The sequence below is a fragment of the Drosophila rhopaloa genome, unplaced genomic scaffold (assembly GCF_018152115.1).
Source record: "Drosophila rhopaloa isolate 14029-0021.01 unplaced genomic scaffold, ASM1815211v1 contig_69, whole genome shotgun sequence".
NCBI lineage: Eukaryota > Metazoa > Arthropoda > Insecta > Diptera > Drosophilidae > Drosophila > Drosophila rhopaloa.
In genome coordinates this window covers 1,281,544-1,297,201 of record NW_025335166.1, presented here as the reverse complement: position 1 = coordinate 1,297,201, position 15,658 = coordinate 1,281,544, and the positions used below count along the sequence as shown (strand labels likewise).

The 15,658-nt window shown below is 45.3% G+C and overlaps 1 protein-coding gene across 3 annotated transcripts in view; it reads left to right on the top strand.

Annotated features, from left to right (window-relative positions):
- The window catches only part of LOC108049614 (nephrin), a 64,424-nt gene that overhangs the window by 33,484 nt on the left and 15,282 nt on the right, over positions 1-15,658 (top strand). The window contains exons 11-20 of one of the 3 annotated variants that reach the window (XM_044461785.1): positions 406-543; positions 853-1,017; positions 1,556-1,834; positions 1,894-2,175; positions 2,268-2,691; positions 2,993-3,159; positions 4,401-4,589; positions 5,759-5,908; positions 13,069-13,223; positions 14,814-14,925. In XM_044461785.1, coding sequence (XP_044317720.1) covers positions 406-543; positions 853-1,017; positions 1,556-1,834; positions 1,894-2,175; positions 2,268-2,691; positions 2,993-3,159; positions 4,401-4,589; positions 5,759-5,908; positions 13,069-13,223; positions 14,814-14,925 — 2,061 coding nt within the window. The remainder of the gene's footprint in view (positions 1-405; positions 544-852; positions 1,018-1,555; positions 1,835-1,893; positions 2,176-2,267; positions 2,692-2,992; positions 3,160-4,400; positions 4,590-5,758; positions 5,909-13,068; positions 13,224-14,813; positions 14,926-15,658) is intronic. The other 2 variants (XM_044461784.1, XM_017130854.2) reach the window with 2 other exon arrangements.

The window sequence follows — 15,658 nt, the reverse complement described above, 5'->3', positions numbered from 1 at the left end:
CTTTTATGATTGGTCTGATTAAGATTATGTAATGTTACATCTTCCGCTATTCAGCTCCCTAAGAAACATTTTCAAGACAGTTAGGCAAAATTTACAACCAAAACTTGTACAACGACTATTACAGACTAAGTTCACAACATTTAAATATGATATAAAATTCTTCATCACTTCATATTTGGTTTAAATTCAGTTAAATCATTATATATCTAACCAAAACCAAAAATATAAATATATATACAGTATATTGTTTTACAAAGTATAGGGCCCTTAAAACTGCATTTAAATAAGTTTCAGCTTTAAATGTTGTTCGTTGAGTGTAGTACTTTGGCTTAAAATCCTTCGGCTGGGGGACTCACCGGCTCCTGCATCCTTTCTTATTATCCATTGGTGTGTGTGCTCTTTCAGTTGCCCCGGAGACGGTCAAAATACGCATTGAACCGGAAGAACTGCGACCTGGCATGGAGGCAGCCATCATCTGCGACTCCAGCTCCAGCAATCCGCCGGCAAAGCTGTCCTGGTGGAAGGACGGCATCCCCATCGAAGGTACGTACCGTATGGCTTGGCCTGCCTGGCGCTTTGGGCCTGGCCAAGCGATTTGGCAATTGGAAGGTTGCCCATCGCAATTCGCCATTCGCCATTCGCTATGGACTTGCCGGCGCCGCCAGTGCACTTTGTTGGTGCGAGGCGTTTCCACGACAACATCCGGTTCGCTTGCCTTGCCAGTCACTAAAATTACGCCCATTTCTCCTCCGCTCCCATTCTTATTCTCCGCCCAATCCGCATCCCGTGTCCTGTGTCCTGTGTCCCTGTCCGCCCACCGGAACCACTGGCTTTCCCCGACCCTACCCACAGGCATTAATAACACGTCCAAGCCGGGTCTCTGGGGCGGCACGGTCTCCACGCTGGAGTTCAGGGTAAACATCACACAGGAAATGAACGGCCAGGTCTACACCTGCCAGAGCGCCAACGAAGCGCTCCAGCGGAGCGTCCACGAAGCGGTCAGCCTGGATGTCCTGTGTAAGTACGGCCCCCCTAATTGCTCAATTAGTCGGGATCTGCAATCGGCAGTCGAATCTATAAGTGATGTCACAGAAGTCCGGTGGTTGGGTTGCAACAATCCTTTCTCTTTCGGTGGAACTTCGGAAAGAAATTCCTTTGGCATTGCAATGGCCGGAAAGGGCCATTATCGTATAAGAGATGAGTTTTAGAATTGAATTAAATATTAAAAAAAAGAAAATTATAATTAAACTGAAATCAATAAGTTTTACCCCCAGATACATTTTTTAAATTTCGATATACTTCCACTAAAGTTTCAAAAGAGAGGCCATGAGCGATATAAAAATACTAGATTGTTTTATAAATTAAATTCAAACTGGGATTGATTACAATAACATTCCATTAAACATTTCGAGCTTCAATAAAGGATTTTAACAAAGCCTTTTAGAGTGAACCTTTGCTCGGACATCAAATATTCTAATATAGTTGGATTAGTTGGACCCAAAGGGATTTCCGTGGCAACAGCAATCAATACTTCAACCTCACCTTTCACCTCCAGATCGACCCCAGTTCGAGGCGCTACCCTCGTCGACGAAGGTGGGCGCGGAGGGCGAATCCATGCAGCTGTTGCTCCAAACTCGCGCCAATCCCACCCCGGTGGCCTACAAGTGGACCAGGGATGGGGTCACCATTCCGCAGGACGGCGAGCGCCGCATCTTTGCGGACGGCGCCAGCCTGAACTTCACCCGCCTGCACAGGGACGATTCGGGGATCTACTCCTGCAGCGCCTCCAATTCGCAGGGCAAGGCCAGCCTCAACATCACGGTGTTGGTGGAATGTGAGTACTCCACTCTGTGCAATACCTCAAATCAGACTAATCTTGGCCCCGCCATGCAGACGGCACCACCATCAAGTCGGTCTCGGAGAACATTGTGGTCAATCCCGGCGAGGACGCAATGCTGTCCTGCAGCGTGGAGGGCAAGCCGCTGACCGAGAAGCACGTGAAGTGGGAGCGGGTGGGCTACGACATGACCGTCAAGACCTCGACGACCTTCGCGAACGGCACCTCCTACCTGCACATCAAAAACGCGCAGCGCGAGGACGTGGGCAACTTCCGGTGCGTAGCCGACAACCGAGTGGCCAATCCCACCAACCGCGATATCCTGCTGATAGTCAAGTGTAAGTACTCTCGGCAGTAGATGAAATTACTGCTATACCCTCGATCTCCCATCCCCGTAACACCCTCCACACCCTTTGTTTACCGCCTCCAGTTGCTCCCGAGATCGCCAAGGCTCCAACGCTCCTGCGAGCCGCCAGCGGGACAGGGGAGCGGGGTCGACTGCCTTGCCGGGCACAGGGCTCGCCCAAGCCGCAGTTCATCTGGCGGCAGGACAAGAAGGACCTGCCCATCAACCGCACGTACAAGTACGAGGTGGAGGAGCGCAAGATTGACTCGCTGACCTACGAATCCTCCCTCATCGTGGAGAAAGTGGCGCCGGCGGACTACGGCGCCTATGAATGCGTGGCCCGGAACGATCTTGGCGAGGCGGTGGAGACGGTGCGCCTGGAAATCACCTCGCAGCCGGACCCACCCCTCATCCTGAACATCCTGAACGTCACCCACGACACCGTCACCGTGGCCTGGACTCCGGGCTTCGATGGCGGCCTCAAGGCCTCATATCGCGTCCGCTATAGGTGAGTGATTTGGTCATGGCCCCGATATTCAAAGCATGCACAGAAAACAATTTTAGCAGGGTCCTTAAATACAAAATAACAACAAACGCTATGAATGCGGAATTTTATTTAAATTAAATTCCATTTTGAAGGCTATTTTGATGCGTTTTGTAACACACAATTATTATTATTTTTAACATAAAGCAATAATTTATAAGAGTCACTTTTGGTGGTCGAAAGTGAAGAGCTCGCAGATTTCCCTCCGTGCAACTGTCACGAGTCCTGGCACTAATGAAATTGCACTCTGCCCTCTCATTTGCAGGATGTTCGACCGCGAGCAGTACAAATACATCGATGGGCTGCCGAACAGCCACAAGCTGACCATCGGCGGGCTGCGCATGAATACGCTCTATCTGTTCTCGGTGATGTCCTGGAACGAGCTGGGCCAGAGCTCCTACCTGCCCGACTTGGCGCGGGCCGAGACCAAAGGTAAGTCCGCCACGCCCCGCCCCGCCCCTGAGAACAGCATTCAAATTGGCCGCGAGTGCCGCACTCGACCAGCGATGCCGACATTGATTTATGCCAGTCCGCCATTTGGCTTTTATGGCCACTGGAGCACGGGCTCGGTTCCGAATCGGAGGAATCGGAGCATGGGCGTCGGTATCTACGGGGATGTTGGTGGTGCCGGCCAGTTGTCAGGAAACGGTTCGCAGATTTGTGGAATTAATTAGCTAGCCAGTATGATAAGCAGCTATCAGGCTAATTAGAAGCACGCATGGAACGAGTCAGCCGAAATAATTGATGAAGTGAAATTAGAATAGACCCTGAAATTGGCTATTTTCCCTGCGAAATTTCCAGTCGTGCATACAGCGAATCACATTAATCAGAGAATTTAAACCAATTTTGATGTATTTATTCAGCCAACTAAATAGCTTAGTCCTAACCAAGTTTTGCCTTCAAGGGACAATTCATGAAATATTGCCCATTCACAAAAACTAACACAAATCAACTAGATTGGTAATAGATTTTCAAAGTATAATGCAAACTATTCTTAGCCTCTGTTTGACTTGACTAAAAATAAGTCAACTAGATTGATAAATGATAGATAAATGAAAACCATGCCTAAAAAAAATTGTTTAAATACAATCGTTATTAGATGAAAATAATTAAATTTAGGAACCCCAATTTAGTAAAACAAAAAATATTTGGTTCAAACTTATTACCCACTACAATAATACTAATAAATAATTTCGGTGTTGTTGACAATTTAAATTTATATTTTACGATGGTTGAAATAAGCCTTTAAGTTTAGAACAATTTTTGTACATTGTTAATTTTCTCAGAAGGATAATTTTAATACGAAATAGTTTTTAAATAATTGATGCAATCAAGTTAGCAAGCAGTAGGGAACCAGACACAATACCTTTAAAATGCTAGAACACCTTTCTGCCGCCATTTGCCATTCAATTCAACTGCGTCCTGCACCACCACCATTGACTTAGCAATTCAAATAGACCGACCATAGATTATGAAGCGTAAGAAATGGCCTACAACCAGACATGGCCATGGGGGCACATGACCTGGCCAGGTTCCGATCTGTTGTCTCACTCAATGATCTCGTCCCGACCCCTGCTGCTCCTAATCGGAATTGCATTACGGCCATCAACAACGCCAACGACACCGACGACGCGACCACCGCAATGGCCACCGCCCCGCCTTCCGCCCTGCAGAGGCCCCGCCCCCCTCGCACCCTGCCTCGTCGCTGGGAGGCGGACCGCCGACCACCAGCCAGACGCCGCTGGGCGGCACATCGGGCATGCTCCTGGTGGGCGTGGGCGCCGGCATCGCCGTGGTCCTGCTCAACGTGTTTGTCATCGGCTGCTGTCTGCACAAACGGAACGAGAAGCGCCTGAAGCGAGGTGAGGGGTGCGCCGTGAATCCGGCGGTTGCTGCTGCTGCCACACTGGGAAAAATGTCCACGTTTTATATGTCTCTTTCTAAAAAGGTCTCATCAAAACGGATTTTATACGCCTTAACTATTGATGCCTTTAACATATTTAAATAATCATTTACATTACACGCAGGGCATAACATAACAGAGATTTGGAATGCAACATTTTAAGCTTTAGTAACTTAATTAAAATCGAAATATATATTTTCAGATGTCTCAGAATAGATTAGGATTCCTACCATTACTGAGAAACATTTCAGAAATTTAGCAAATAATATTGAAAAATTACTGACCGATCACATTGCAATTTAAACAATTTTATGCAATCAATTTATTGGACTTAAAACGTAGCCTTTTGCTTACATTAATTTGAACAAGTTTTAAATATGTTTCAAAATCTTAAGTAAAATAACTTCACCTTTAGAGATTTAGACAAAACATTTGAGATGATATCCTAGTCTATGATCTCAGTGTTGTGGCATGGTTGCCATCGACCCAGATGGGATTCAATGGGAAGCAATAGTTGGAGTTGAGAGTTGGAGTGCTGCAGAGCTGGAATCCGTGGGCATTTGAATTTCTAATTCCCTCGACTCGGCCCGCCGTCGCCTCCGTTATTTTCTTTTAATTTGTGGGCGTTGTCAGCGCACGTGCCCGGTGGTCAGCGACTGCGGATGGGACTGGAAATGGGTGAGGGAATCGCGATGGGAATCGCTGTGGAATGGCGATGGCGTCGCTAATTTCATTTGCCATCACATGTTCCGGCTCCGCTTCGCAGCCTCTACGTGATTTGCGTCACTCGCTGGTCGCTAGTCGGTCTCTTTATTTGATTTCGCTGCGTGTGCTCGCCATGCCAACCGAAATCGACCCTCGACCCCGTCTCCTTAGCCGGAATGGAATCCCCGGCCGAGTCCGAGTCCGAAACAGAATCAGAATCGGAATCCGAGAACGAGTCCGCCTCGGACACAACTGAAAACTGGGACAGTTCATTGCTATGCTCTGCGCCATTTTATATTTTTATTCCTCATGATATTATTCTTTTTTATTACAATTTCTCATTTCATTTCGCATTTATTTATTGTTTTATTTCTGCAACCATATTTTTTTGTACTTTTTCCATGGTTCGTTCGCTTTGTCAAGGACTTGAACTGATGCCAGCCGAGTTAACCGAGGACTCCAGCAACACACCGAATCTGGTCATAATTGGCATCTCCCTGGCGGCATTTGGCTTTCTCCTGGTCAACGCGTCGCTGGTTGCCTGGTTCTTTGTGCATCAGCGCCGCAAGAAAGGTTATTATTATTTATTATTATTGTTATTATGACTATTATTTGGGCGGTGTACATTCCGTTCTGATGTACATGCACTGGCTTACTTGCTGAGGCTGCTTCCCAGGGTCCGCCTTTGATTGAGATTATTTCGGTGCGGGGCTGGCACTCCGGGCTCCAAATGCCGCCAACCAGACAATTGCACCGGCTGCCATGTTGCAGCGGCAGCCGGCACCACTTCCGTGACACCACCGGATGCGGAAGAGAGCGCGTTGTGCTGCATCCGCTGCCCACTAAGGACCTCGGCATGCAGGCTCTCTTTATGAAGCTCACTAAACAATTTCCTGCATACGCAGGACCCACTCCGCCCGGATCACTTTCCCGCCACGGCTCCTTGTAATTTCCGCAGGCAACCAATGCCAAGCGTGGCCAGGATGCTGGAGCGAGGCAAGAAGTCTCCGGCTGGAGTATAATGATGACAGAAAATAATGATGCATCCTGGGCACCCGGCAGCAGCCGAGAGCTGCTGTTTATTGAACAAGAGACCCGGACAGCCGGCAAGACAAATGTGCATCGTTTTCTTAGCTGAATGCACAATCCTCCGGAAATCAGATTGCTTTCACGGCTTACGGACGCCGGGGATTCGGAGGTTGGAGGTCGGAGTTCGGAGTTCGGAGGTCGGGAGCACGTGTCGACAAGTGTTGGACATGTTGCTGAGGGTTGTTTATTAAATCGAAATTATTCTTTCACCCCTAGAGTGGTGCCAACTTTAAAATGGAAGCCCTGGCGCCGCCATCAGTCCAACTGTTACCATTTTCCAGGCTAGCTTTCCTTAACAATCCCATCCTTCAGACTGGCAAATTTGATACGCGCACACACGGCGTATACGCGATGTGCCAGCTCTGAATCGCTATTACGTGCAGCCAGTCGACATGCAACACGCAGCGTCGTTGCCGGCTAACCAAATTATTTCCATTGGGCCGGGCTGCATCGAGAACTCAATACGGCGGTCCAAGAGCACGAAAAAGCCAAAATAAAAGTCCGTAAAATTATGCAGATGCAAGAGTCCTTTTTGGTAACTAGGCACTGCAAATTGCACTCTGAAGAACTGAAAATTGTTAGGTCTTTTGGTAACCAGAACTACAGTTTTGCTCATATGCATAAAATAAAACAATGTTCAGTTGTTAGTAAATTATTAAGTTCCTTGGTAAATTTTTATTTTGATTGTTCAGAGTTGACAAAATTATTAGGAGATGGAACGGTGCTTTTCCAAAAAAAGGATCTTTAAAGAAACAATTTAACATAACATGTGCACTGCACAAGTTGATGTTATCAACAATTTCACATATTTTTTTTGGTGTGGGAGCCATACTAAATGCCATTTGTTTAACCAAGGGCGTTAGCACCATGTGAGGACGACTTGGAGTTCTATTTGCTGCTGTAATATGTGCGCTGTCATACAGTTTGCGTAAACATTTGACTTATGAGTTGACTTACATTCCCTTCTCCTTTAATGAAAAGTTTTGATTCATTAAGCCAGCGAAAAAGGGGCCAGCACGCCCCGAAACTAAACTAAACTGACTTAATCGGGGGAACAAAATGTGGGCCAGTTATTTTTGACATTTTCAAACGGGAAGCACGAGTAGCATGAACTACAGCCGCAGGACATAAATAAGAAATTTCCCTAAGAATCCCAGGCCGGGCCAGACTCCATTATTTCTGCCTTTCGTTTCCAGAGCGGCACAGTTGAACAAATGGCGAGTGCCGGGATATGAATGCAGTCCCGCTCCGCACAAAAGAAAATTCATATTTCAGTCTTGTTGCAAACAAACACAGCAACGAAAACGAAAAGCGGAGGAAAACCCCTCCTGGAAGGAACAACATTTTTATGACAATGTACGGAGAGTGGTTTGGTAGCCGTACCGCCATACTGCCATCCCCTTATCCCTGTCAAAAGCCGATAACTGACAATGCCCAAAAGGATTTTTACTTTTCCCGTTTTCAGTGCTCACAATTTTTCCATCCATTTCGCTTTTTTCTTTTTTTGTTTGAAGTTGACAGGGAAACTGGTGCGTTGGCCAGCCGGCGGAGGGGGCGGCCGGGGAGTGGGCGTGGCCCTGGAAGTGGCAGTGGGAGGTGAGGGGAGGGGAGGGGGGACCCTGTCGGGGGATATCTCTCTGCATATTTCAATGTTTTCGCCGGCGAAACTTGACTTGTGTTTTTGTTGCAGCCCTCGGATATGCATTTTTAATGTGCATTTGTGCCTTTGTGTCAAAATGCCGCATGGCGCACAGAAAGGAAATCCATCCCGCCGCCCAGCTCCAAATCTCATCTCGCCCAACCCATCGCATCCCGAATCCCGGCTCTTCGGCAAACCAAAAGCCCAACCGCACTGGAGGCCGCCTAAGAAGCCTTTCGCTGTAGTTGTCGCTGTCCGATAAACTATGCCAAAAGTCTGCGGTTGGCAGCTGGTTCAGTGGTTCAGCTCCGTCGCCGACTGCTGGTCGTCCGTCGGTCCGTCCGTCCGTCCGTTTGGCCGTCCGTTGGTCCGCTCGTTCCGTTGCCGGTCGGTCATCGACCACAGACACCATGGACAAGAGAGCGGCAGTGACCATCGCATCGCCGCAGCCACAGTCAATGCCCAGTGCCACATATTTCATTCCCGTATGAGCTGGGCCTGAGCCGGAACATCCAGAATAGCGCCATCTCTAAAGTTTATTGCCTTTCGCCTGGCCCCCAAACGGAAAGGGAAGAGCGTCTATACACTGAGGCTAAAAAGAGTTAAGATGCTTAAAACGCATTCACACATCCCTGTTAATTCTTTTAAGCTCCGGTTTCAGAGCAAATTCAAGATATCTCAATCAGGGACCGTAATCTTTATAATTTTTAAATCTAAAAATAATTATTATTAGGATATAAACGGCTGATTCGTTACAAGTTGCCAGCACAACTCGTATTGAAATATGAATGAAACCCTTGAATAATTATTATTTGCATTCTCTAAATTGAAGGGATTCAAGACTTTAAGTTTAAAATATATTAGATAGTATTTACTTAGTAACAAAATGAAAATATTATTTTCAAATGAAAAAAGTATGCATAGGTTATATGGAAAATGCTTATTGTTTGAGGAATTAAACGAAGAAAATGATATTCATGATGTTTGGTGATGAGGAATCAATTGGCATGGCAGAGATTCGAAAAGAGTATCATAGAAAATGTTTTATTCAATAATTCACAAACTATCTGTCCTGCGTTAATTTAGTTAAACTAAATTAAATATCTTCTTGAGTTATTTAAATTGCTTTAAAAACAAAATCCCTTTTCCAAGTGCACTTTTACTCAATGGCCCACTTAAAAGGCCGAGGAGAAGTTGCATCTAGCAATCGGTCCGGGAATTCGTGAGTGGTTAACTAAGTTAGGGCATGGGCATAGGCCCATATGGCAATAGATTTCTGTGCACAAAAAAGTGCCAACTTTAGCTGGAGCACAAATAGGAAATGGAGAGCACCCATCAACACGGAGGGTGTATTATCTTTTGGCCAGGAGTAAAACTTTAGACCGAGTGCAGGCGCAAAAGTGAAATGGCCCGCAACCCGATCTCGGGGATATAGTTGAGTGCGACACTTTTACGACTTGGCGGGGCGAAACTTTTATGCCAACGTTGCCACCAGCGATAAGACCACCCGACCCGGCACTTTGTAGGACCCACCACCATCATCACCACCACCATCGCTCTGTCCCGATGGCTGCTCCACTGGCGAGCACTTGACTTTGACACTCTTTAAACAATTGACGGGGACCCGGGGAACTGGCCAGGGCACTGGGGTTTTCGGCGTGCGTGAGGGAGCTGCGACATCAAATCTGAAGAGATAAGCGCACAGGCTGTCGTGGTCAGGAAAATCGGGCAAATCGGAGGAAATCGGGGCGGTTCGGGGCGATTCGGGGGCCAGGGGGCTGGCTCAGCAATGTCGAAAAGTTTGCTGCTTAGGCAACTGGCCATGACATGCCGAGGCAGCAGCGGATCCATTTGCGGCGGGGAGAGGGAGTTCATAAATTCGCCGGGCCCTGAAACAATGCCCGGGAAAAGCTCAGCACCCGGTCCATTCAAATGACCAAAGAGCAAATGGCACAAAGCGGAGAAATCCACTACGGCATACCGCAAGTCCGGCCAGCGAATAATTGAGAGCTGATGCCAGGACAGAGGGCTTACCAGAAAAGTCCTTCGGAGCAGACGTCGCCGTCATTACCGTGCCCAGATGACCGCAGAATCTGTCTAAGCCGCGCCCCACATATATACGTATGGGGAAAGGGATCCGGCCGGGGTTTTCCGAGCATAAGTGCAAAATTTGTAATCTCCGGGCGGCGTGGCGGAGGCACAAAGTGCAGCGGCAACAAGGAAACTTGGAGCGGCATGCGAGTGCGGATTATTTGACATCTGTGTGGACGGGGCACACCGCATTGTGCCCACGGTCACGAGGATGACGGCGAGTGATAAGCCGCCCCCGGCCGTTTATACCCTGCCAAGGGGTCACTCATCCCGCCATCCGTCTGTCTGCGACCTGGAGTTTTCCCGGTAAATCGCGCTTAGGACTTATAGAGTTTATGGGTTGTAAGTGGAAACCAAAAAACAAAGCATCAACAACTAACTCAGGCTTTTATATGTCATAAATTATTCGTTTGGCATGACGAAATAATCTAGGCAATTCCGAGAAGTATGTTTAAATGCATACACTAAAGGCGAAATATGAAATCTTGTTGAACAAACATTATGGAATTTGCATTAAACAGCAATCTCTATTAAAAATTGAAAAAAAAAATTATTTTGTAATGAGTGTTGATTTAAAAATGTTCAGAAATGTTTTAAAGCATTGTTAACATTATTCCTGTCGTTAACTGTATGAGTTATATTACATTTCACATTTTAAATATAGCTATTTATTATTTGACGAATCAATAAACTTACACCTTCCGTTACATTTTGCAGTGAAAGTAAAGTAGGCAAGCAATATAATATTTTTTAAGAGAATTGTATTTACATTTAACATTTTATTTTTCCTACTCAAATACCTTCTTTAATTTTCCAAGAGGGACGAACTTAATAGCCAAATCCAGAGTAGACCCGAATCGAACTATATTTTTTTCACTGCCCGCTCTAATCTTTTGCTTGAAAAACACATTTAAGAGGGATCGGGCTCTCTATTCACACAAATGCACTCGTGCAGGCAAGCGGTCATGTTTTTAATTGCCCTAATTGATTAAAGCCAGGTCTATTATTTTAAATGGCCCTCCGCACCCAAACGCCCTTCAGCCTGCCACTCGTGTGTCCTCATAAATAAAACAACTGACAAATGCCGAAAATGTTTTTAACTCACTAAGCCATAAAATCAGTGAGCTTTGGCAGGATACACATTCGCACATATGTGCATGTGCTACATGTGCTACAGGGCGCTGTCATCGGCAGACCAGCAACAGAGATATCTGAGCCGTTCAGCACTGCGGCCCAACATTTAAATGCGTTTTCAATTTTTAATTTTTTCCCTATGAGTGCCCACACAAAAGTGTATAGATTGCGAATTGTGTGTGCATATGTTTAATGAATTAAAATACAACGCTGGCAAATGTTGGTCAATCATAAAAAATGCAAATTGAAGCATCGGCAGCACAAACAAACAACAGGAACACACACGAAATGGAGACAGAACAAAGCAATTTGCGTTCGAATATTCGGCTGCAATTTGTTAAATATTCATTATACATCGGCCAACATGGGCACCGGCAGCCAAACGTGTATAAAGTAATTTTGATAACCCCAAACATTCAATGTTCTTTGTGCAAATTAACAGCAAACGCCAATTTTATCGACTAATGGTCCCCGCATGTCACGTAACTGGAGGACGTGCCGCCCAGGTCCCCTATATATCCTCTTATACATCCTTGGAAATGTATTATTAAGAAACCATTGGGCCATTATATCTTTGCATAGCTTGGACGCGATGATGATGGCAATGATGGCGATAGCAGCTGAGTGGCAGGGCAATGTCCATTTACCATTACCTATTTACCTATCGCCATCAGGAGAAATAGGGGCTAAATGGAACCACACGTGTCTATGGCTTTTTGCTTTTCTGCTGACTCCGCTCAGCCCGCAATCGTTGTAAATTCCGTGGCAGCCTGGAAAAAGCGCTCGGGAACAACAATAGGTCGAAGTTCACACAAAAGGTTGGCAGTAAATAGGAATTTCTGATGAAAAACGGCATTTATTTTTATAATTTCCAACACAACTATTATTTTACTGTTCCCTTTATTGGCCCAAGCTAATTCTATTCGATCACATATACCAAAACTATTTCCATTCCTTTTACCGAAGCAGTAAACACAGAAATTCTACAGAAAACGTGGTAGGTACATACATTCGACCATTGTATGTTTGAAAAATTTAGAAATGTATTATATATGTACCATGTATATTGAATTAGGTTAAACATATGAAAATCGTCACCCGAATGCAGCAGCAGCAACAGCCAGGATTTTGAAAAATCTTTAAAATATATCCTATAACCTATACTATTTTTATATATTTTCCATATCCCATCAACTGCGAACCGGAATGTGATACAATAATGGACTCCACTTTGCGCCAAACACGTGTTAACCTTTGCGGAAAATGTATCATAAATCATTTAATTGCATTTTTACCTTTGCCCGCCTGTCAACTCATTTATATTTCCCAATGTGCCTTACTTTGTTTCCGACACGGCATCGAAATGCACATCAACGAATGCTGCGACAAATGTGAATAATTAACACAATGCCTGCGACCCGTGTAAACATCGTACCACCCGAAAAACACCCTTTGTCCAACACCCACACAACGTCCTTGCCCGCACCCCGCGACTCCTGTTTCTGGCACTTTGACAATCTTGGCTATTTGCATTTGATTTGCATTGCCCGAACCTGCAACTACAACACAATTGGCCACCTCGGATCCACCTTCTGCCGCACTGCATCAACGCCCCCCAAAAAAACACTCCCACTCCCACCCCCACCCCCACCATCTGGCACCGCTGCGAATCATCAATTTTCGGGATGTCACTGCCAATTACACCTTTTCAATATTTGTGCACATACCTTGCCGCTGCTGCTGGCGTCGGAATTTTTTATGTGCCGGCATTGGAATACAGTGGCGGAAACTACAAATCAACCGGCAAAAACGGCAACCATCGAGATGTACGCGCCCAGCTCGTATAATGACACCGTCACCGGCGAGACGCTGTCCAGCGTTTCGGAGAAGAGCGAGTCGTACTCCAATGAGGGCAGCAGCCAGCCGGAATATATTGTGAGTATATACGGACCTACCTACGGACCGACCAGTTTTGGCTCCATTTTTTCCAATTTTTTCGCCATTTCTGTCCTTTTTTTGGATGAGCATGAATATGCAATTTGTGAATGGGCACAAAAACGAACAGAGTGGGGAAGGAAAGAGCCGGCAGTGGAAAATCGTCTGGCATTTTAGGCATTTTCCATTGCTAAATAGATGTCCTGCAGGCGCAGAGGCGTCACTTGGCATTTTCACCGGCGGAGCATGGAGTGATTTCCCCGAAGTCATTCAATTTAAATATTGCTTTCTCCTCAATGTCCCTACTGTATCAATCACCCCGACTTAGAATACACTATCTGGGGGTACAATAAGTTTTGCAATAACTTATAAGTTGTGAAAAGATGTAGTACTATAGATATCAGTATTATTATCGATTAAAAAGACGTTTAGGGAATTCTTTATATATTTTTAAAAGTTTTTCATTTATTCTCTTTCACTCTAATTTTAGTAAACCAATAATATTATAAACAAATAAAATATTCGAAATCTACTTTTTTTAATATCTTACAAAATTTATATAACGAGGCGGCTTCCCCTTAAGTTCCTGCATCTATTCTTAAAGGTGTACAAGTTTTCTAGTTTCCTCATAATAAGAACCTGTTACACCGGTTAACAATTTAATACTATTAGATAATATGCCAGAAAATTAGTGAGAAGCCACGAAAATAGCTTCGGGAGGATTCCAAAGATGAAACAAATGTTATAAAGATGGCCTTAATATGACAACAAAGCATTTAATAATCCACAAAACAAATTAAAGGCACGATAGGGCTTCGAGTCGATTCAAGGCAGTCTGACTAACTTCAAATGTTGAGGGTGGTCAACACAGCAATCCCCCTGGCCTGCGGCCCTGGGCTTTCAATTATTGCCAATGCTCGAAATGAGAGCTCCCCGAGTGGAAGGCAGGAAGTGCCAGACCAGGCCCAGACCAAGATGTGGCCCAAGAACAGGTCCAGACCAGCGGAGCGGAAACGGAAGCGGAATGCCGACGTCGTCGCTAAGACGTCGTGATTAATTACGCGACGCTGATGATGATAATGATGAGCCTGCGAGTGGGCTAAAGCGGAGAATAAAGCAGGGTCTGAGTGGGGACCTCAATCCGGGTCTGAGACAGGGAAGCGGCTTCAAACAAATCGTTCCAAATTATTAAAATCATTTATTATCGCCGTAATCTTGCAGCGGCAGGAAAACCGCAGCAACTGCCTAACCCGCAGAAGCTGAAGTAAAAGTATGTAAAGTGCGTAAACTGCGACCGCGCCTGTTATAAATCAGCCCCGATCCGATCCGGGTGTCCTTGCTTTTTGTCCTTGTTGTCCCGGCTGTCCCGGCTGTCCTGGTTGTCCTCGCTGTCCGTGTGTCGCCGCTGTCATTGTGGCTGTCAATTACGCGCCAACGACTTTCAACGCCTTTGCCAAAGTATGCCAAAAAGCAAAGTGTGGAGTAATTACGGGGCATTACTCAGATGGGAATGAGAGTATAAATTGATATATACCCGACCATGTCGCATCTGCCGCTCCTCACTCAGCTTCTATCCTTCTTTATTCGCAGGATGAGGCGCGCAAAAAGGCGGCGTCCACGTATTTGGTGGAGGGCTCGGATATGCCGCCGCCCAGATACCAGAAGGATGGCACCCTGCCAGTCATATACCCCAACAATATTGGTAAGTATATATTGCAAAACATATCTCCATGACAACTCTTAAATAGTGCTCAAAATTTACTGCAAGAAAACCCTTTAAAGAAACAGGAAATCATTTCATTTTTACTTTACTGGCTCGCTTATTTTGCATTGCATTTTTTTTTTTTTTTTTTTTTTTTTTCGCGCGGAGTCCCACGGCCCTTACCGACACCGAGGGCAGCCGTGTATCGTACGATTCGCGATAATAGACGAGATAGGAAAATAAAGGTAAAGGTCCGGGAAAAAGTAAAGTTAGATCAATCTTGTGCCAATGAAGCAAGTATTAAATTTTAGGACGAGAGTCAAGATTTGATATTACAGGAAAAAGTCTATTATAGTCAGAACATAATACCTGAAAGGCTCATAAGGCATAGTTAGATCTACAATGATTTAAAATTAGGGAATATAATTTCTAGTTAATCTACTTAGAGCAACTTAACAAGTCGGGGCAGTCAATATTATAAGGTTATAAATAAAGATAGTACCAAGCATCGTTCTACGGTTGGCTAGGGATGGTAAATTAATCAAAAGAAGTCTACTAGAATAAAAAGGTAAGATAAGATTTGCATCCCAGTTTAGGCGCCGTAAAGCAAAAAGAAGGAATTTTTTGTACAGATTCAATACGACCAATATATATTCCGTATTGTGGACTCAGACAGGAACCCATACTCCAGAATCGGAGAACTAGCGAAATAAATAAAGTTTTAGTCAAATAA